The following is a 22,918-nucleotide window of genomic DNA, read 5'->3' on the forward strand; positions in this document are numbered from 1 at the left end:
TGTATCGTTTTACTCCCTCAAAGCCCTTTCGGATTCAGTCCGTATGACTGAGGCTGGACAGGATGAAGCGTGAGTCTAGTCTACCATAGACGTGTCATATGGGACTGGAGCAAACGATATGGGAGCAAAACCGCTGCGGGGTCAGTCTGTAGGTTAGATATTAGCGTCTCTCCGATTCCTGCCTTCCATCGTCAGTGAGTGGTGACGGAAAACCGTGCAGCTCTATTTAAAAACAGCCATTATGAGCAAACTCCTTTAAGCCCTTGTTGTCATTCCAGAGCGCCCCCATGCGGGCAGGTGTGGTGTTGCAGGCGAGCCCTTACTTTGTTTTCCCCTCACCCAGGGCGGTGGCAAGTCCAAACAGCCTGTTAAATTTTAAACAGCACCCCCTAGTGGAGGGTGTCATTTGTGAACAGAAAAGCCCAGGGAGAACATCAACAAAACTTTCATCCCAACATCCTGGCGGGAGACTAGGTCATCTTAGTCCATGTCCCCTACCTGAGTGCCATGTTCTCCTCACCTCTAGGCTCTTCCCCCGGGGTTCCCTTGGTTCCAGTCTCTGCCCTGGGGTTGTGCCTCTTGCCCCTGCTGGAGTAACTTCCTTCTCTGGAGCCAGTGGGTCGGGGAAGTCCGTCCACTGGGACCCTTCTCCAGGTAAAGCAGGTGATCCACGCGAGGCCGAGCTTCCAGACTGTGTCTGGGTGACCGTTGGCTGAGACCAGGTCCTTTTGGGTGCCTGCAGATTGCTGTCCTCTATCTAGGAGGTGCCCGTCTCCATGAGCTCCTCTGAGAGGCTCGCTGTCTCCATGGGTTCCCCAGAGAGCCCTGCTCAGCCCTCTGGCTCAGGTTTCTCCTGCGAGCTGCCCTTTGGAGCTGCCCTCTAACTGAGCATGGGTAACCTTTATTAATTAGCCACCCAGGTCAGCCGATTACCCCAACTAAGGCTAAACACTTACTTTTTCTTTAAGGATGTAGACTGAAATCATGACATATCCACCTTACTCCAGGGGCTTTAAGGAAAATAATAATTATCATGAGACTCATGAGAGTTGGCAATGCTGAGTTTCATAGAATCCAAGGCCCAAAAGGGACAGTCTGACCCCCTCTATAACACAGGCCAGAGAAGTTCCTTGAAAAAATTCCTAAGGATTATCCTTTAGAAAAACATCCAACCTGGATTTAAAAAATGGCCAGTGATGGAGAATCCAATATGACCCTTGGTACATTGTCCCAAGGGTTAATTCTCTTCACTCTTAAATATTTACACCTTATCTCTAGTACAGTGAAAGCCTTTACAGGTGACACTTTACATCTCAAATGCTTTTACAGTCCCTTCCCCCCCCCACACTTTTTTCTGTCTTTAATAAAAGGTTGAATAGATGTGAATGACGGTTGTTACAATCGCAGTCAGCGGTGGTCGATTGATGTGGACGTTCCAACGGTGCCTTGTGGAGGCACCTTAAAGAACTGGCTGCAGGTAACTTGCCAAGAGTCACCCAGGAAATCTGTGGTGGAGAAGACAATCAAACGATGGTCTCCCAAGTTCCAGCCCAGCATTCTAGCCGCTAGCTCACCCCAAAGACTTTATGTCCCTAGCTGAAGAGGAAGGACTGAGGAGGTAGCATCTACAAATAATGCCTAATCCAAAGGGATAGCCCTAGGGACTAGACATGAAGATCAGTTATCTCTACACTCTCTTGCTCTCCAGAGGACTTTGGCTAGTAGTCACATTGCTTATCACCTTTCTTATCTACAGGAAAGGGAGGCTAGTTGCAACCTTTCCATTCTAACTGCTCTAGTAAATGACTGCTTGTCTATTAATAGTGTGTGTGTGCCCCTATATGGGTTGTATTTTTTCTTAACGCCCCAGGTTCTGGAGTCATGAGATCATGTGAGAACTTCAGATTTCATTCATTTATTTTTTAAAATATTTTTAATCCAACCTCGAGAGGGGCCCTATACTAAATTGAGGGAAGAAATAAGAAACTGTCCAGGAGAGCCTAAGACAGAAAAGTCTGTAGCCATGATAGAACAGAGATCAACCATTAAGAATGCTGCAGGGGGGATACAGTCAGAGAAGACACAAATCATTCCTGCGAGTTCTTCAGACTTAGAGTTGATGGTAAAGTCATTAGGCCTAGTGAATATGAAAAGTTTAGCTACAGTGGGCAGAATTAGGAGGAACAGAGAATTTAAATATGAATTAATTTTATAGATTAATCAGGGCAGCTACCACTCGAGAGATTAGACAGGCAGTAGATTGAGTGAAAAATGCTTTGGACAGGCAGCCAGAAGCACACCATCTGATACCACGATTTATTATGCTGTAGGGAAAAGAGAGAGGTCAAAGACCCACGAAGGTGTTATCCAGTGCAGATTACATGAAGCCTGGAGATTCACCCAGGAATTACCTGTTAAGAAGAATAACTGGAGAAATAAAACCGGTGACTCATCCCAGGGCAGAGGTCGCCAAACATGTCACAGGTGATTCTTTGATGGCAATTAATTTGAATCAGAGGGAATTTTGGAATGACGTGTTTGAAGGATTGGACAGAAATTTATTAGTGCTGTCTACTAATCTGATGAACCAAGCAGCCCAGGATGAGGGGTTAACGGTTATGGATGCACTGGATAGTATCCAATGAACGATGAAAGGGGGAAAACAGGTAGCAGGATTGAAACCTAGAGTACCTTTTGTCAAAGCAATAACATATTCAAATGAGAGTGCTTATAGATCAGGATACCGTGAGAGAGGAAGAGGCCACGGTAGAGGACAAAACACCCCACCCCAAGGAGGTAGGGTGTGGAATAATCAAAATGAGCCCTAGAAGTGAGTAGATGTGATTCGGAATAGTGCTTGGAGGTATTTGAAATTGAGGGGAGTAGACATGGATAAGTGGAATGGGAGACGTCCTGATGAATTGATCAAAGAAATGCAAAGGATGGAAGAAGAAATGTTTAAGGAGCAGAAGAAGGTTGCAGCTCTGCAAGCTGAGGGTTCAGAGAAACCTGCTCTATAGGGAAGCCCCGATGACAAGTCACTCCCACTGGAAATGGGTCCTCCAGGGTGGGAGATGGTAACTAGAATAACATGTGATTCAAATGGGAGGCCGAGGACAACTGTCATTGTGGGAGATAATGGACCCAAAGATGCCCCATTGGATAGTGGGGCTGGTGTAAATATTGTAAATAGAAGTTGTGATTTGACTCGATATGTGTCAGAGATCATTGCAGCAGCCTCCTTTATTGGGGAAGGAGTGACAGGGAAAATGTATCATTCAGTAGAAATAGCTATACGCAGAGAGAGAGTGGGGGGATTTTTGTTGTAAAGAACAAATGCTTCAGATAGATCAGGCGGCTGAGCCAGAAATATTGGGAACTCCTGTTCTGAAGAGGAATCGGGTGATTTTGGATTTAACAAATGGAGTTCTGGGGCGTGTGCCCGGCTGGACGGAAAGTGTCCTGACAGCAGTACTCCAGGAATACATGCTGCAGAAGCAGTGGAGGAGATTATACTGGATCAACAGGATGTGGGTAAAGGGGTTCCCCGATGTATGGATTAAGAATAAACCAGAATGTGGTGAAATCGAAACATGTGTGAAAATCGTGGGGGAGGAAGTGCCATCACAGAGACAGTAGAAATATCCTGTGCAAGCCAAGACAGGAACTGAGAAAACAATTGAATCATTAGAACAACAGGGAGTGAGTGAAAGGGGGAATTCTGCATACAATAGCCCAACCTGGTCCATATTAAAAGCCTCAGGAGATTGGAAATTGACAGTGGATTTTAGACAAATTAATAAAGCTACCCCCCCACAGCACCAATAGGAGCAAATCTACCTAAATCAAAGTGATGGCAAGAATACAGGGGGCCCCTAAATGGTTCTCTGCCATGGATTTGACAAATTGTTTTTTCACCATGCCATTGGATCCCGATTCTTGGGCCTGCTTTGCATTTACTTTTAAGGGATAACAGTACTTGTTTAAGAGAATTCCCCAGGGCCTCCATTGCGCTCTGGCTATTGCGCACCAGCAAGTGGTGTGAATGGTGGATCAATGATCCAAAGACGATCGGGAGAATGTCACCTCATATGTAGATGACAGATTAGTGTGGGGGGACACTGAAGAGGAGGTGTCTGAGCAGACTAGAAAAGGGTTAAGACTGATCCAGGAAACGGGTTTCAAGGCTAATGAAGAGAATGCCCAACTAGTGCAGAGGAGAGTGAATTGTTTGGGGGTGACCCTCGGGGCACAAGGAATTCAGGTAGATCAACAAAAGGTGAAATCATTAAAGAATTTACCCAGGCCAGAGGATTCTCATGCGTTGAGGGTGACGTTAGGAGGGTTTAACTCTTTCAGGAAATACATCTGGAATTCTGCCATTATAACTGGACCCTTGTGGTGTTTACTAAAAAAGAAAGTAGAATGGGAGTGGGGGCCTGAACGAGAAGAAGCTTTCTGTCGTTTAAAACAAGCCTTGTTGCAAGCTCCAGCATTGGAATTCCCAGAGATAAACAAGCTGTTTGTGATTAAGTTGGCAGCAACCCAACAAAGTCTAGCGATGGTCTTGATGCAGGACATGGACGGGAAGTTAATCCCGGTAGCATACGAGTCTAGAAGATTAACCCCTACGGAGCAGCAGTTTGGGATCTGTGAAAGAGAACGTTTAGCTGCTGTGTGGGCCATTGAAGCTTTTGCTTTGACTACTGGCACAGCCCCTATTATAATACACACACCTCACTCTCCCCTGAAGTATATTTTACCAGGGAAACTGCAGGGGAAAGGAATATAAAATACCAGGATGGCCCAATGGACCTTGATGTTAACTAGCAGAGATGTCACTTATGAGAATAACAAACAAGCAATGATGTTACCATAAGCCCTCCTGATGAAAGGAGAGGAGCATGAGTGCCCACGTCCAGAAACCGAACCAAAGTTAGTTGAAGAAGCACGCTGAGTAGATGAAGCGTTAAGCCTGGGAGAAAAAGAGGTTTGGTTTACAGATGGTAGTTCATATCACGAGAACTCTAAGAAATATATGGGATATACGGCTGTACAAATTGATGGGGAGACTATTTCTGGTTCTAGGAGTTTGACTTCAGCTCAGGGAGCAGAGGTCACAGCTCTTAGTGATCTGCTTAAACAGAAAAATAATGTTACAGACTGTCTTTATGTCTATATGGATTCAGACTTTGTGGCACAAGGACTGTTATACCGGATTGGGATTTGGAAAAAGAATCACTGGGAAACAGCTGAGGGAAAAATGTGGTCCAAAAGGAGGATTGGAAATCTATCTATGATTGGTTGAAAAAACACCAAGGAAAATTAAGAGTAAGGCATATTAAAGGTCATCAAAAGCGAGAAGGGAATGACAAATATTGCAATGATAAAGCAGGTGCTTTAGCTAAATCAGCAGCAAAGGAACCTTTGGGAGTTATGGGAGTTACTAGAGCTCAAGCCATAAAACAGGAAGTTAAACCTGAGGAAAGGTGGGGAAACTGGAATATGCAAGGTGGATATGTGGTGCATAAGAAAACAGGAGAAGTGGGTACCTGACAAACTTCAAAGAGAAGAGATTATTACACTGTGTCACTCTATGGCTGACCAAGAAATAGAGAATACTCTCTTTAAGGTAAAGCAAATTGGAATATGGCCTAAGTTATGAGAGGTCGTAGAAAACTGTTAAAAACTGCATAAGGTCTGCCCAGTTCCCTCAGCCTCTCCTTGTAAGTCACGTGCCCCAGCCCCCTAATCATTTTTGTTGCCCTCCGCTGGACTCTGTTCAATTTGTCCACATCCTTTCTGTAGTGCAATACTCCAGGTGTGACCTCACCAGTGCCAAATAGAGGGGAATAATCACTTCCCTCAATCTGCTGGCAATGCTCCTACTAATATAGCCCAATATGCCGCTGGCCTTCTTGGCAACAAGGGCACACTGCTGACTCATATCCAGCTTCTCGTCCACTGTAACCCCTAGGTCCTTTTCTGCAGAACTGCTGCCGAGCCATTCGGTCCCTAGTCTGTAGCGGTGCATGGGATTCTTCTGCCCTAAGTGCAGGACTCTGCACTTGTCCTTGCTGAACCTCATCAGATTTCTTTTGGCCCAATCCTCCAATTTGTCTAGGTCACTCTGGACCCTATCCCTACCCTCCAGCATATCTACCTCTCCCCCCAGCTTAGTGTCATCTGTGAACTTGATATGGAACTGCAAAAGTAACTGATTCAGATAATGGGCCACATTTTGTAGGAGGAGTAATTAAAAGTTTATTAAAGCCCTCCAAGACTTTCCAATACCCCGTACCTGCTAAAAACCTCTGGCTGGTACTGCGTACTGGAGAGTACTTACACTACTGTGCACCAGCCATTGCTTCGCAGGACCAAGCGGCTGGCTGCAAAGGGAGGTTTGCAGAAGTGCCAGCTCCCACTTAAAGGTAGAATCTTTGCCCACGGTGCTGCAAAAATCCCCCTCTGCCCCTGCCATTTCTAGCCGCTTCCCTGGCTCTTTGTCTGGCACAGAGGAATCATGAGCAGCATCTCACCTTGCTCCACACACAGAACCGCCACCAGCAGGGCGAGAAGAAAAGCCTTCATCTTCGGCCTGCTGTCACAGCCTGGGCGGATCAGGCAGCTGCTTCTTGGGGAGCTGGTTATAAATGAGGATCTTGGTGGTTGCCTGTGAAGGCAGCTCATGCAAAGACTGCGAGTTAGCGGGGAGGAGACAGGAGACTGATGGCTGGGTGTGGAATGTGCAGGGGAGTTTGCTAACGTGGTTTTTTTTCTTAGTTCAAGAGCAGCCAGAGGCAACAAAGCTCAGAGTGTTAACTGAATTCAGTGCTCCAGCAAATTTCATTTTGTCTGGTTTTGTTTCCCCGCTGCAGTCTAGAGGGAGGAGGAAATGCAGGACTAAAGCATTCCTGTGCCAAAAGCTTTTGCACAAGGAGATGGTTAATAAACTGCATAAGCCACAGACACGGCGGTGGAAAATCCCTACTTTATCATCTAATATGGTGATTCTTAACTTTTCCATACCGCGTTCCAACAGCAAATAGGGTGGAGACCCTGCTCCCTGCCTTCTAGGCTCAGAGATGGGGTGGGGGTGGGGGGTCACCAGTGGAGCTGGCCAGGACATAGAAGCTCCATCCTGTGAAAAAGTTCCAGTTGGCGATAAATCCTTCTGTCCAAATCCAGATGAAAAGTTAAAAACTCATGGGGGTTTAAATGCTGCAATGTTGGGCTGCTCTGGTGTTTTCCCCACCACAGGAATGTTAAATTTAATTATATTATGGTCACTATTACCAAGTGGTCCAGCTATAATCACTCCTTGGACCAGATCCTGGGGCTGCTTAGGGCTTGGATGGGAGACCTTGTTTGCTTACTGATGTCTGGTGAGAGTTTATAACTAGGGCCCTACCAAATTCACAGTCCATTTTGGTCAATTTCAGGGTCCTAGGATTTTAAAAGTAATAAATTTCATGATTTCAGCTATTTAAATCTGAAATTTCACAGTGTTGTAATTGTGGGGATCTGGCCCCAAAAGGAGTTGTGGGGGGAGGTCACAAGGTTATTGTGGGGGGAGCGTGCGGTTCCTGCTACCCTTACTTCTGCACGGCTGCTGGCAGCTACGCCGCCTTCAGAGCTGGGCAGCTGGAGAGCACCGGCTGCTGTCTGGTGTTAGGATATAGATATTCAGGTCTGTCTGTAAAGGCCTATACTCTAAGAATTTAGGTGTATTCCTATCACTTGGCTAGTTATAGAGGTATAAAAGAAAGAATCAAAATCACTGTCAGTCAGTGTAAGGTCCTTCTCTTACTGTGACAGTCTGAGGCCCTGTTCTTAGGCTAAGGCCTTTGGCTAAGCAGCAGAGGCAGCCATAAGCTGGGAAGTGACCGGTCACCTCCTCACATTCCAACCTAGTCACATTGAAAGAAGGTGCTATTGGGCTCTTAGGAATACAATCCTGTCCTGATAGAGAACCTCCAGAGAAAGGGAAGTGCCTAGAAAATGTAAAAGGAAACTTAGTTTGATAGCATCCTGTCTGACAAGAACTCACTTATCAATAGCTGGGATGTGAAATCCTCAGTTCGGTATTGTTTTGTCATTATAGTTCCCACTTTGCTATTGCTTGTCTGTGTAATCTCTGTCTGGTTCTGTGATTGTTTCTGTCTGCTGTATAATTAATTTTGCTGGGTGTAAACTAATTAAGGTGGTGGGATATAATTGGTTACATAATCATGTTACAATATGTTAGGATTGGTTAGTTAAATTTCAGGAACATGATTGGTTAAGGTGTAGCAAAGCAGAACTCAAGTTTTACTATATAGTCTGCAGTCAATCAGGAAGTAGGGGGGTGGGCATGTGGGTGGGGGAAATGGGAACAGGGAATGGGGGTGGGGAAATTGGAATCATGTTTTGCTAAAGGGGGAAATGGGAACAGGGAATGGGGCTGGGGAAATTGGAATCATGTTTGGCTAAGGGTAGGAATGGGAACAGGGACACAGGTGTAAGGCTCTGTGGTGTCAGAGCTGGGAAGGAGGATACTAAGGAAGGAAACTGGAATCATGCTTGCTGGAAGTTCACCCCAATAAACATCGAATTGTTTGCACCTTTGGACTTCGGGTATTGTTGCTCTCTGTTCATGCGAGAAGGACCAGGGAAGTGAGTGGGTGAAGGAATAAGCCCCCTAACATCCGGGAGCCCAGCTCTGAAGGCAGAGCCACCGCCAGCACCGGCGGAGAAGTCAGGGTGGCCTGGTGTGGTATTTCCACCCTGACTTCTGCGCCGCTGCTGGCAGGGCACCGTCTTCACAGCTGGGTCCCTGGCCAACAGCCGCTGCTCTCCAGCCGCCCAGCTCTGAAGGCAGCACAGAAGCAAGGGTGGCAATACTGTTGGATTAAAAGGGGCCAAAGAACCGAAGAAGAAAAGAACAACAAGCTGTCACTGCTGTGCCATCTGCCTGATGGACTTATCCTTTCAAACGTGAAACCAGTGATTGGTTATCACTTCAAATCTGAAAACAGCATGGCGAAGCAAACCCTGTGGACTTGAATGAGGAGGAATTCCTATAAAGACAGACTCTAAAAACTGAGAACTTTGAGTCTGGTTCTGCACCCACCCTCCAGAAGCATCGAATGCGCATCTGACAAGACTTGGTATTTACTTGTGATTATAAATTCATTTTCAGGATGGGTTAAAGCCTTCGCCACAAGGAACAACAGCTGCCAAAAAGCTGTTTTCAGAAGTGGTATGCAGATATGTAACGCCCGAGTTCATTGACTCTGATAACGGAGGGTCATTTGGAGGGGAGTTGTGCTCTGGGAATTACTCACAAATTCCACATAGCCAGAAGATTGAGGCCTGTAGGGTAAGTAGAAAGAATGAACTGCACTCTCAAAGAAGCCCTGAGAAAGGTCGTAGATAACACTGGCAGAAACTGGCCTGAGAAGCTGCCGCTTATTCTGGCTGCCATTCGTAGCAGTGACAGGCTGAGGACTAAAATCCAGCTGCACCAAATTCTCTTTGGGCACGCTATGAGACTGGTTACCGACCCAGAGCAAACTGTGGAATTGGCAGGGGACAACCCAACTGGGACTCATGAGCACTGGCAATGGCTGAAGCAGCTGCAGGAAAATAAAAGCACTCTGCAGTAAGGGTGAATCAAGCTATTAAGCGAATAAAGAAAAAAAAATGGATCAGCAAAAAGCTGGGGACTCTCAACTGTGGGAAGCAGGAGATCAGGTAATGTATTTAAAATTGGGCAAAAGGGATCACACACTGGAGTCAAAGTGGACTGGTCCCTACTCCATAGTTGATCGCCCCAGCCCTCTCATTTACCGCATTGATAAGGATAGCAAATTGAAGTGGGTTCACGTTTCACAGATTAAATTGTTTGCTTGAATTATGTTTTAGGCACAATGCCCCGATGCCGACTGGATACCAGGCCCTGTGGACCGGGTGTGTTTTTATTGTTATTCTCACAGGATTGCTGGGCGCCGGATTGCGCTGCGGCTACTCCCCCTGCTGTGAGTGCGCGTTCTCCAGCCGGTCCGGATTGCACATTCGGTTCTTCGGGAGAGCTGTGAGAAATGACATCGGAAAAAAGAAAAATGACATTCCAGTCAGCATGGGGAATGAAGCCACAGGTGGGGCGGTGGTCCTTGATTTGAATTAATTTACTCGCGTACGCAGTCGCAGCAGAGGGGGCCCACAAGCAGTGGTACAACGACACCCATGTTCCAGGACCCCTGGGAGAAGGTCGAACAATCCTAGCTGTTACACTGTTAGGAGATGGCTCAGGATCCAAAAACACCCCATGGATTCCCTTCTATGCCCCGGCCATCTGGATAAGGTGGCTTGATCTGAATACCGGCATTACTTTAAAACCCCTAGGAAGCACTCATGTCTACGTGGGGGAGGGAGAATTGGGATTACAGGTAAACATCTTAGTCCCTAGGGGGAAGGAAAGTAATTGGATGGTGGGGGTACAAACCAAAGGCTATTTTGGAGATACCACCATGATTGCAGACTACCCCTTACTCCCCTACATTTGGGATGGGTTTGTAAAATCAAGAACCTTGGTAACAGTTCTTGTGGTATATTGCCCAGAATACACACACACACACGGGCATTCCCAAATAATTGTGCGTAAAAGTAAAATAAAAGTATGTATTTATAAGAAATACACCAAGGTCCATGAAGAAATCTGCACTATTCAAGGTCCAGACCACACCGGTGAAGGTTTTAGTAAGCCCCCTTCTGGTAAACATAAAAATTAACATGGATTGGACATGGTTAAATGTTTCTAAAATAGAGCCCAAATGTATACCTTACTCCCTTCCCATTCTTTCAGCATGGATAAGAACACACCAGCATCCCCTTCCCACTAGAGCCAAAAAGGATCTTATGGATACAATGCTGGCGAGTTTTGGGGTGGGAGCAGGGCTCATGAATTCTGTGAATTTAAAAGCAATTAAAAATAAATTAAGTTCTTCAGATCTTGTTCTTCCTTAACCCATCCCCTCCTTCTCTTCGTCACCCTCACACAGCACTTCCTGTCCAATTTGCACTATAAACTCTCTAGGACAATGGTGGGCAACCTGCGGCCCATCAGGGTAATCCGCTGGCAGGCCGCCAGACAGTTTCTTTACATTTGCATGGCCGCCCGCAGCTTCCAGTGGCTGCTGTTTGCGGACGGCTGTGCAAATGTAAGCAAACTATCTGGCGGCCCGCCAGCGGATTACCCTGACAGGCTGCGTGTAGCCTGCGGGCTGCAGGTTGCCCACCACTGCCCTAGGAAATGCACCTTGCCTATCTATTTGTTTCTATAAAGCATCTGGCATGCTTCTGACACTGTAATAATAATTTGATTTTTCCTTCTGAACTGTAGTACTTCGCACTTAACTTCCTTGAATTTCACTTTGTGGATTTCAGACCAATTCTCGAATTTGTCAAGGTCATTTTGAATTCTAATCCTGCCCTCATAAGTGCTTGCAACCCCTCCCAGTTTGGCATCATCTGCATGTATTACATCTGCAAATGTAATTGTAACCCTTCTGCCCGTCAGAGTTGGCAGCAACAAGGGCCGGGTTCAGTATCTAGGGGTTCCATTCCAACACACAATGCAAAACCGGCTTGAGTCCCCACCCAGTGACCTGGGACAAATATATACCACCCCTGCTGGGTGCCTCCAAGAGGCAAAACATCTCCTCTCGCAAGCACAGAGTCTGAGTGTAGCAAAAGCCTTTTAATAACAGAGAGAAACAATGGGGCATTATGATGGGGAAACACCACCAACAGGATTCATAACACAACCCATGAGCAAAAACCCACCCCAAGCAAATTGGGGCGTGTCCTTTCTCTTTGGTTCTTGAGTCCAGCAACCCAAAAGCACCCAAAGTCCCAAAAGTCCAACAACCCAAAAGTCTCTGTCCCTGGTCAGGGCAGCCCCAGAGCTCGAAAGTTTATCTGCAGAGTTTTACCTCCCCACCTGGGCTGGAGATGGGGCGGGGGGGGGCGGTTAAGGGGCACCTTACGTGGTCCAAAGCCGATTGCCGCACCTCTCCATGGGGCTCTGCTCTGCTCCACCAGCCATCCCACGAGTCGACCTGCTCTGGCAGCTGCTCTGCTCCACCAGCCATCCCGCGAACGGCTCCACAATATTGCTTTAGGCCCCTCTACTACTTAACACAACACTTAGTGATTTCAGCTCTTAGTAATTCTAGCTCTCTAGTGATTTCAGCTTATAGTAGGGGAGCCTCAGCACTGGTGCACCATTGACCCAAAGTGATTTCAGCTTAGGAGCCTGTAACTAGACTCCTATTAGAATCAAAACTAGCTCTGATATTCCACAGTAGATAGGGGAGATAGTACAATCAGCATGTAGAACCCTCATCAGGAGGCCCATACCACCAGACATTAATACCTATCCCCAACCTCTCTCCATTCACTGGGTTTTGGAACCCATGACCCTTGCCTAGCGAGTGCTGCTTAGTTGCTGGTGAGTCCCTCCAGCATAACAAAAGGCCAAGTACAGTTCCACTGTCCTTGAGTCACATAATCAGGATAATAACCGTTTATTCCTGCCCCAATAACAGAGAAACTGGGACTCCTACAGCAGCCAAAGTGACCACCTAGGCAGGGTGGGTGTGCCTATGTAAATGAGATCAGCCCCTGAAGTTCTTTTCCACAACCCACCATGACTCGCCACCAGATGTCAGGGTAGAGCTCATCCTGACTCTGCTTACATCATAATCATACTCATGTAGCTCCCCTTCTCCACCCGGTTACCTTCTTTAATGCCAATCTGCTTACAGGTTTTGATGGACAGGTCTGGCTTCTTCTGGATCCCACCATTCACTCAGCAGGGTGTATCTTCTTTATTTTTCCCTATGAATTTATTTGGCGGTGCTTCCACCCCCTTCGCTCCTTCCTGGCAGGGTCCCCAGGGCAGCTTGGGAGGAAAATTCTAACCACAGGGTAACCCCCACTTACTTGCCAGATAGTTGGAGACTCCCAAGAAATAACACAAACACATACAATATATTCAACACAGTAATTATATTAAACAGGAGACAAATATAACATAACAGGGTAAAACTCTATTCTTAGGGGCACTGGTGCCCATGCTGATAATACCCATGACTTTCGCCAGTCACGGGACCTGATGTAGCAAATGTAAGATCAGCGTCCCATTGATATGTGTAGTTTGTTGGGGCCCTTGATGACCTATGGCCACGAGATCTTCTCTGCATGGTTTAGCAGGGTGGCTGACTGGGTTCAGAACAGCCCAAAGGACTCACAAGTGGGAGAAGGTGGTAAGTCCCTCCACAGGTTTAATACACAGCAGGTTATAAAATCCCCAAACCCGAACTCCCTGGCTTGAGGACACAGTTCAGGGAGTAGGGGGTCCCCAAAACAATTTCCCTGACTGACTGACTAAAAGATGGTGCACTCACAAACTCCATGAATGATCCTCAGGTTCAGAGATGACTCTGGACTCCTGGGTCACTGCAGAGGGGCTGATCTCTGCTGGCAGGGATCCTCATCAGGCAGGAGTCAGGCTGCTTCTGGTCCCAGGATTTCCCCTCACCACAAAGGGGTGCAGGGCTCAAGGTGCAGATTACACAACTACACTAAAATCCAACTGTAGTCTCCTACTTCAGAATCCAGACACTCCCAGCAGGCGGCAGCCCTGGACTAGCAGCCAGAGCAGAGCTGACCATGTGGTGACGGGTCTCACCTAGGGAGCTGGGGGCTAACTCAGCCTGGCTGGGGAAGTTTCCCAGGAAAACTCTACAAACTGGGAGTCCTCAGTGGAGAGGGAAAAGCACAGCTGAGGGATCTTGCTTTCAGGTCCCTAGAGGCCAGTTCTCAGGGGGAACCCTGCATGCAGGCCTGGGACTCATTAGCTCCCCACACTGCCAGTCCTGCCCTTGCCCTGGCTGGTTCCAGACTGACTCAAAAAATGGCTTCTCCCCTTTTCTGAGCTCCCCGGGAAGTGCATCTCACTCCCTATTACTTGCCAGGCAGACTCTGAGTCTGCCTTGGCTCCCCCTCCCTACAGCGACAGTGCGATGCTCCCTGAGCTGCCAGCAGACAGAGCCCCAGGAATCTAAGTAATCTCCTTGGGGCTTACACTCAGTACTGTCCTCTGCGGGACGCCACAGGATTCGCCTTCCCAGTCTGACACTGAACCATTGATAACAGTCTTTCAATCAGTTGTGCAACCATCTTATCGGAATTTAATTTAGAACACCTTTCTCTGCTTTGCTTATGAGAATGTCATATAGGACGGGGTCAACATCAAGCTATATCATGCCTACCGCTATCCCCCATCCACTAGACTAGTTGTCAAAAAAGGAAATTAGGTGGGTTTGGCATGATGATTTCTTGAGAAGTCCAGGCTTATTTTTGTTTTATAACCCTATTACCCTGTCTGTAACATTCCGGCTTCGGAAAGGAACGTGCTGAGAAAGTATTTACAAATGGGTGTCACGGAGGGCGCTGGGGGAACTTTTCAGAGGCATAAATAGCAGTTGCATGCCCAGCTGCCATTTATGCCTTTGAAAATTTGCTCCTCTGTGTTTTGGGTCCAATCCTGAAGTCCTTACTCAGTCGACACACAGGGAAACCTATCACTGGCTTAAGTGAGAGTTCGGCCTGAAATAGCAGCTGAGAACATCAGGATATGGTCCACTTTGATGCTCATTAGCAGCAGGTGACAGGGATGGGGACTGTAGACCAGGAACCAATAACATATTCCTGCACGCCTCTAACATGGGCTGTGTTTTCCTTTTGCAGCTCACTCGCTGGTGTGCTTCACCTGTAGTGATGCGTCCTCCAACTGGGGTTGTCTGGCATCAACTACATGTCAAAGTAGTGAAAACTACTGCGTGACCACGTATCTCGGTGCAGGAATTGGTAAGTTTGAGCATGTTCTACCTATTGTCTTTCCATAGCACTTTCCCTGAGGACATCCTGCTCCAGCTACAGATCACTGGGTTTTCCTTCCTCCATCTGCTGGAAGGATGGGACATTGCTGGTGTGGAACTGGGGAATCACTCCTTGAAACCGAATGGCAGGAGAACTTTGCTGGGATGCACTAAGGGGGGCGGGAGCCCCTGTGCTCGTTAGTGAGGTTTGCAGCCGAGGGAGTGACTGAGAGGAGGGCAGTGCAGGCAATGTCAGGCTTCCTGTACACCAATGCGGGGGCTCCATAGCTACCCCTCCAGCATTGGCTGAAGTCGTGAAATGAGGCTCTTTATAGCCCAGTCCTGCAGATGCTCCCCAGCAGTGGGTTCTGCTACTGCTGAGGTGGGCGAGAGCTGGGACTGAGTTCCCACCTGCTCCTCAGCGGCCCTGCAGGGGCTGCCATGGGTGTCAAAGGGAAGGAGGCTGCCTGCCTGAGTGGCTGCCAGCCTTGAACGGCACGAGGGAGCAGTTAGAAAGGGCTCAGTGGATCCTCTGCTTCTCAGCAGCGGTTGTTAGGGAAGCAGCCTCCTCTGCTCTGCTGCATTCTTGTGGCATCGAGCCCACCCCCCTTTCCCTCCGGTTTGTTGGGGGGAAAAGATGGCTGCCTTTGTCCCTGGACCGCAGGGGAAAGGACGTCTCCCAGCTGTGCCCCTCCTGCGCCCGATTGCACCCAGTGGCAATTATACACAAGTGTAAATGTCGTTGCCAGCCTCTGCATTTTGAGCGGACTGTGAGTAGCCAGTTCCTGGGGAGGCTCACTGATACTACTTGCCATGTGGTTCAGTTAACAAAAGGAGTGGCAGGCTATTGAGTTGTGCAGGGAACTCGCCCAGCGGATGAGATCAGTTGGATGGCAGGCCGCTGTAACTGCCCTGCATAACTGACATTATGGGCCTTGCTTTCCCAGTCTGGCCTCCTTTCACGCCCGGGGAAGCCATGCGATGGTTTAAGCACCAAACATCTCACGTGCTGGTGCAAGTTTCCGCTATTGGCATGTGCAAGTGAGAGAATTTGCACGCTCCAATCCCAGTGCCTGGCATGTACCAAAATACGGCTGGGGGTATATAGCCCTCTGAGATATGCAACACTGCGAATGATTTCCAGCTTCCTTCTGCTGCTGGATCACTTGATGATTCCCTGTTCTGTTCATTCCCTCTGAAGCACCTGGCATTGGCCAATCTCGGAAGACAGGATACTGGGCTAGATCGAACTTTGGTATGACGCAGCATGGCTGTTCTCATGTTATTAATGAGCTCTGCTAGCTACTACCAGCTCTTTAAAGCTCTGAGGCTCAACAGCAGGAGACAGGACTCAGTCACCTCTGTGCTCCACGGACAACCCCGCAGCCCCCACTGAACTCCCAAAGCCCTGTCCCAGCATGCAGTGGCCAGTGTGAGAATCTGGAATGGATTCTCAGGGTTCTTTGGCTGTTCCCAAGTCCTGGTCAGGAATCTGAAGGGGATGTTCCCAGATTGTTACATACAGGTCCGTAACTGCTAGGAAGAGACTAGTGCTGCTTTCATGGTATATAATAGCAGTAATAACCTCTAAAGGCTGGGCATTCACTGGCAGAGATAAGGCTGTGAGGCCATTAACTGCTGAGAAATGGCCTCCTCATCTCAGGATTGATTAGCTACATCGGTACAATTATCTCCTTTGCAGAGCTAAAGAGCTGCTGTCCGAACTCTGGGAAACATTTTAATCTTGAGTCTCTTTCGCTTGTTTCTTTTTCCGGTTCATAGAATCATAGAATATCAGGGTTGGAAGGGACCCCTGAAGGTCATCTAGTCCAACCCCCTGCTCGAAGCAGGACCAATTCCCAGTTAAATCATCCCAGCCAGGGCTTTGTCAAGCCTGACTTTAAAAACCTCTAAGGAAGGAGATTCTACCACCTCCCAGGCGGACAATCCGGGCCGAGAATCACTAAGGAGTGTGCTTCAGAGTGCTCCAGTCATGGGATAAGCTATGGGAGACTAACAGAGTATGTTTCCTGCTGCAGTTCATTCTTGTGCAACATCAGTGGGGCCAACAGCGTGAAAATCAGCTACTCGGTGCTGGCCATGGAGATCTTGGCCAGCTTCATCTACATCAGGGCCGGACTGTGATCGGGTCAGGAAAAAAGAACTTGATGGCCTGAAGAACCTGCTCAGGCTTTTCCATTGAGACACCAAACCCCTCTCTGTGCAAAGCTATACAATGGTGCCCTTTCTTCCAAACTCTCTCTCAGATCCCATTAGACAATACCTGCCCTCTTGCCGTTCACAAGGAAATCCTGCTGCTGTCACTGGGTGCCCCTCTGTGCCTCTCAGCAGATCTGGATTGCTGCCATGTTTTTGGGTGCAGGAGGCCTGGGAAGCTCAACTGAAGAGCTGCCCCACTGTGCCCCCTGCTGCCCCACTATGGAGATGAAAAATTATAAATGAAATGAGGTGAAAAATTACAAATCTTTATGTAGTTACAAGAATCCCTGAGAGGTCGTCACAAGGGGCTTTATTCACCATTTCCGTACACAGCGTGCAATCCTTCCTCCCTGTGCAAAGTGGGTGTCAAACAGTACCAAATAACAATGGTTACACTCACTTTGCACTTTAGCAAATGACATCATAGGGTGCAAAGTCCTCAGTAGAGCACAGGATCGGGTTCAAGAGGTGACTACAGCTGGACCGCTTGATAATAGTGACCATAGTATAATTAAATTTAACATCCCCTGTAGCGGGGAAAACAACAGAGCAGCCCAACACTGTAGCATTTAATTTCAGAAAGGGGAACTGCACAAAAATGAGGAAGTTAGTGAAACAGAAATTAAAAGGTACGGCACAAAAAGTGAAATCCCTGCAAGCTGCATGGAAACTTTTTAAAGACACGATAATAGAGGCTCAACTTAAATGTATACCCTGTTGCAGTCCAAATACAAGACAGAACAAGGCTTTAAGCAAGCAAGCAGGCTGGTCTGCCGACGGGCTGGTCTCCTGTCAGCTTTCCACCCTCTCTTTTATTCTTTCTCTCCCCCCGTGCATTACATACTCCAACAGATAAAAGGAATACACTGGCTTTGTTTAATATTCTTATTTACCAATATCTATCTACCGCATTCCTTGCTCTCAGGCCTTGAGCCCAGTCCTGGGAGGCTTCCCACGGTTCATGTCATCTGGGCGAGATTCCAAGGTTCATGCCCTTGAGAGGAGCCATGTGTGCACTGCTCCTACACAACACTCCGGGTGTGCCCTGAATGTTGCCAAGTGCATGAATCTTGCATGAATGCTACAATACCCCAAATTGAAAAACACAGTAAGAGAACCAAAAAAGTGCCACCGTAGCTAAACAACTAAGTAAAAGAAGCAGTGAGAAGCAAAAAGGCATCCTTTAAAAAGTGGAAGTTAAATCCTAGTGAGGAAAATAGAAAGGAGCATAAACTCTGGCAAACGAAGTGTTAAAATATAATTAGGAAGGCCAGAAAAGAATTTGAAGAACAGGTAGCCAAAGACTCACAAAGTAATACCATTTTTTTTAATACATCAGAAGCGAGAAGCCTGCTAAACAACCAGTGGGGCCACAGGATGATTGAGATGCTAAAGGAGCACTCAAGGAGGATAAGGCCATTGTGGAGAAACTAAATGAATTCTTTGCATCGGACTTCACAGATGAGGATTTGAGAGAGATTGCCACACCTGAGCCATTCTTTTTAGATGACAAATCTGAGGAACTGTCCCAGATTGAGATGTCATTAGAGGAGGTTTTGGAACAAACTGCTAAACGAAACATTAATGAGTCTCCAGGACCAGATGGGATTCACCCAAGAGTTCTGAAGGAACTCAAATGTGAAATTGCAGAACTATTGTAAGCTATCATTTAAATCAGCTTCTGTACCAAATGACTGGAGGAGAGCTAATGTGATGCCAGTGTTTAAAAAGGGATCGAGAGGGGACCCCAGCAATTACAGGCGTGTAAGCCTGACTTCAGTACTTGGCAAACTAGTTGAAACTATAGAATCATAGAATCATAGAATATCAGGGTTGGAAGGGACCCCAGAAGGTCATCTAGTCCAACCCCCTGCTCGAAGCAGGACCAATTCCCAGTTAAAGAACAAAATTGTACAGTAAAGAACAAAATTGTCAGACACGTAGATGAACATAATTTGTTGGGGAAGAGTCAACATGGTTTTTGTGAAGCGAAATCATGCCTCACCAATCTGCTAGAATTCTTAGAGGGCATCAACAAGCATGTGGACAAGGGGGACCCAGTGGATATAGTGTACTTAGATTTTCAGAAAGCCTCACCAAAGGATCTTAAGCAAAATAAGATGTCACGGAATAAGAGGGAAGGACCTCTCATGGATTGGTAACTGGTTAAAAGATAGAAACAAAGGGTAGGTATAAACGGTCAGTTTTCAGAACGGAGAGAGGCAAATAGTGGTGTCCCCCAGGGGTCTGTACTGGAACTAGTCTTATTCAACATATTCATAAGTGATCTGGAAAAAGGGGTAAACAGTGAGATGGCAAAATGTGCAGATGATACAAAACTACTCAAAACAGTTAAGTCCCAGGCAAAGAGCTACAAAAGGATCTCTCAAAACTAGGTGACTGGGCAACAAAATGGCAGATGAAATTCCATGTTGATAAATGCAAAGTAATGCACATTGGAGAACATAATCCCAACTATACGTATAAAAGGATGGGGTCTAAATTAGCTGTTACCACTCAAGAGAGAGATCTTGGGGTCATGGTGGATAGTTCTCTGAAAACATCCACTCAATGTGCAGTGGCAGCCAAAAAAGCGAACAGAGTGTTGGGAATCATTAAGAAAGGGATAGATAATAAGACAGAAAATATTCTCTTTCCTCAATATAAATCCATGGTACTCCCACATCTTGAATACTGTGTGCAGATGTGGTCGCCCCATCTCAAAAGAGATATATTGGAATTGGAAAAGGGTCAGAAAAGGGCAACAAAAATGATTAGGGGTATGGAACGGCTTCTGTTGAGGAGAGATTAATAAGACTGGGACTTTTCAGCTTGGAAAAGAAACGACTAAGGGGGGATATGATAGAGGTCTGTAAAATCATGACTGGTGTGAAGAAAGTAAATAAGGAAGTGTTATTTACTCCTTCTCATAACACAAGAACAAGGGGTCACCAAATGAAACTATTAGGCAGCAGGTTTAAAACAAACCAAAGGAAGTATTTTTTCACACAATGCACAGTCAGTCTGCAGAACTCTTTGCCAGAGGATGCTGTAAAGGCCAAGACCATAACAAGGTTCAAAAAAGAACTAGGTAAGTTCATGGAGGATAGGTCCATCAATGGCTATTAGCCAGGATGGGAAGGGATGGTGTCCCTAGCCTTTGTTTCCCAGAAGCTGGGAATGGGCAACAGGGGATGGATCACTTGACAATTACCTGTTCTGTTCATTCCCTTTGGCGTACCTGGCATTGGCCACTGTCGGAAGACAGGATACTGGGCTAGACGGACCTTTGGTCTGACCCAGTACGGCCGTTTTTATGTTCTTATGAGGAAATTTCTCTCCCCTTCCTGCCCTGAATAACCATGAGTCACCATGCCAAGAAAAAAAAAAAAGAGAGAGGGAGAGAGAGAGAGAGAGAGAGGAACAAAACTTTTAAAAACACCTGTAAACTTTAAATCCCTTATCTTGAAGAAAACTCCAAAACTTGGTGTGGTAGATCCAGCATACAAAAGAAATATTAATGTTATTATTTCTGTTTGTAAGTTATCTACACAAATGTCTTTGCAGGCATAAAGTGAGTGTGCTGTACATAGGCCAGCACCTACAAGGCCTTATAGAAACAAGATAGACTACTCACCTGAAAACCTTGGAAATAATCGTCAATGATTTGGAAGAGAGTCAGAGTATTCAGTCAAATGGGAATGTATCTGATGACCTGTCCACTGAAGAAAGAGGTCTATTGGAAGTGACAGAATCATCCAAATGCTTGTTCTTAGCTAGGGTCGGAGAATGTGTGACACTGCACCCCATATTCTTCACAGAGACATTATGATGAGATGATTATGACATAATTATAATGGATTTTGTGCCAGAGAAGTCGTGTGAGGTGTCATTGGGAAAAGTTATGATTTGCTGAATAGGATTATCCTATTTGTACCCATGTATCGTTTTTGTATCTGAAGTCATAAACATCGACTGTGTGTCTGTATTTCAAGTGTAGTTACATCTGGGTATCACCGCTTAGACAAGATGCTTTCAGTCTAGACAGTGGGTGGGGAAGGGCCTATTCAGGGCAATGGGCCATTAGGAAAAAACAACAGGCATTAGGAGAAGCTCATCTGTCACCTGGTGAGCCTTCCTGAGAACACTCCAAACAGCCTGTCAGGAATGGCTGCTATGACTCTGCAAGGAGATGTGATCAGACCACATATCTCTGGACGCTATCTTGGGATGTCATTATTTTTCCACAGCTTTGAAAAAAAGGGTTCTTGCCATATGCAAAAGCTATATAAGGCAGGGAGTGACATCATCAGGTGTTCTTCACTCCCCACACAAGAAGACTCTTGGAACAAAGACTGAACTGGGGGAAGTGCTGGACCAGGATAAAGGGATTTCTAGCCTCTGAATGAAACACCTGGGGATTTCAAGCTGAAAAGCAAGTGCAGCTTGCCCCTTAAGAATCTGCAGCCTGCTTGTATCATCTTTTAGGCTGAGAATCTGCTAATTCATATCCAATTTCTTTACTATATTAAGCTTAGTTTGTGTTTTTTGTTTATCTGCCAGATAATCTGCTTTGAGCTGTTGGCTTTCACTTATAATCACTTAAAATCTCTCTTGGTAGTTAATAAACTTGTTTTTGCTTTATCTAAACCAGTGAGTTGAAGTGAAGTGTATGGGAATCTTAGCTCAAGGGGCAAAGGCTTTTGCATATTCCGCTCCACATTAAGGGAGGGGGCAAACTTTATGAGTTTACACTATACAGTTCCCTGTGCAGCACAAGATGGTATAATTTTGGGTTTATACTCCAGAGGGGGTGCGTGCCTCAGGAGCTGGGAGCTGCCTTAGCTGTAGCCTTCTGATGCAGAGGCTGGTCAGAGAGTCTGCATGTACCTGCATCTGGGTGTGTCCCTACCTGTATGTATGCTGGTGAAAGTGCAGGCTGGAGGGCTTTGCAGCTTGTCACAGCAGTACAGGGTGAGAGGGAGCCCAGGCTGGTGGGTCAGGGGTTCAGTAATACCCCAGTTCCAAGTGGCACCCCGGGGGGATCTTGCCACAGAACGATTTTGAAAATTTTTGCTCCTATGAACAGTTACATTCCGAAGGAACTAACATAGCTTATTAAAGGACAGGTTTCAGAGTAACAGCCGTGTTAGTCTGTATTCGCAAAAAGAAAAGGAGTACTTGTGGCACCTTAGAGACTAACCAATTTATTTGAGTATAAGCTTTCGTGAGCGACAGCTCACTTCATCGGATGCATACTGTGGAAAGTGTAGAAGATCTTATTATATACACACAAAGCATGAAAAAATACCTCCTGCCACCCCACTCTCCTGCTGGTAATAGCTTATCTAAAGTGATCACTCTCCTTACAATGTGTATGATAATCAAGGTGGACCATTTCCAACACAAATCCAGGTTTTCTCACCCCCCCCCCGCACACAAACTCACTCTCCTGCTGGTAATAGCTTATCTAAAGTGATCACTCTCCTTACAATATGTATGATAATCAAGTTGGGCCATTTCCAGCACAAATCCAGGTTTTCTCACCCCCCCCTCCCCACACACAAACTCACTCTCCTGCTGGTAATAGCTTATCCAAAGTGACCACTCTCCTTACAATGTGTATGATAATCAAGGTGGGCCATTTCCAGCACAAATCCAGGGTTTAACAAGAACGTCTGGGCGGAGGGGTGTAGGAAAAACAAGGGGAAATAGGCTACCTTGCATAATGACTAAGCCACTCCCAGTCTCTATTCAAGCCTAAGTTAATT

The 22,918-nt window shown here is 46.6% G+C and overlaps 1 protein-coding gene across 1 annotated transcript; it reads left to right on the top strand.

Moving 5' to 3' along the window:
* The first annotated feature begins 9,290 nt into the window (after nucleotides 1-9,290).
* On the top strand, nucleotides 9,291-21,613 carry LOC311517300 (uncharacterized protein). Its single transcript, XM_084622032.1, has 4 exons — nucleotides 9,291-9,735; nucleotides 9,907-10,139; nucleotides 14,797-14,916; nucleotides 20,715-21,613. The coding sequence occupies exons 2-4, from the start codon at nucleotides 9,920-9,922 to the stop codon at nucleotides 20,723-20,725; spliced, it is 351 nt and encodes a 116-aa protein (XP_084478158.1). The 5' UTR covers nucleotides 9,291-9,735; nucleotides 9,907-9,919; the 3' UTR covers nucleotides 20,726-21,613.
* The last annotated feature ends 1,305 nt before the right edge of the window (nucleotides 21,614-22,918 follow it).

This window comes from Lepidochelys olivacea, assembly GCF_965140295.1.
Source record: "Lepidochelys olivacea isolate rLepOli2 genome assembly, chromosome: 2".
NCBI classification, from domain to species: domain Eukaryota; kingdom Metazoa; phylum Chordata; order Testudines; family Cheloniidae; genus Lepidochelys; species Lepidochelys olivacea.

What these genes read in the sequence shown, in the direction of transcription:
- LOC311517300 (XM_084622032.1), top strand. Translation starts at nt 9,920, where the DNA reads ATGCCGACTGGATACCAGGCCCTGTGGACCGGGTGTGTTTTTATTGTT. An exon ending in CATGGGGAATGAAGCCACAG is followed by an intron (nt 10,140 to 14,796) that starts GTGGGGCGGTGG and finishes TTCCTTTTGCAG; the next exon opens with CTCACTCGCTGGTGTGCTTC.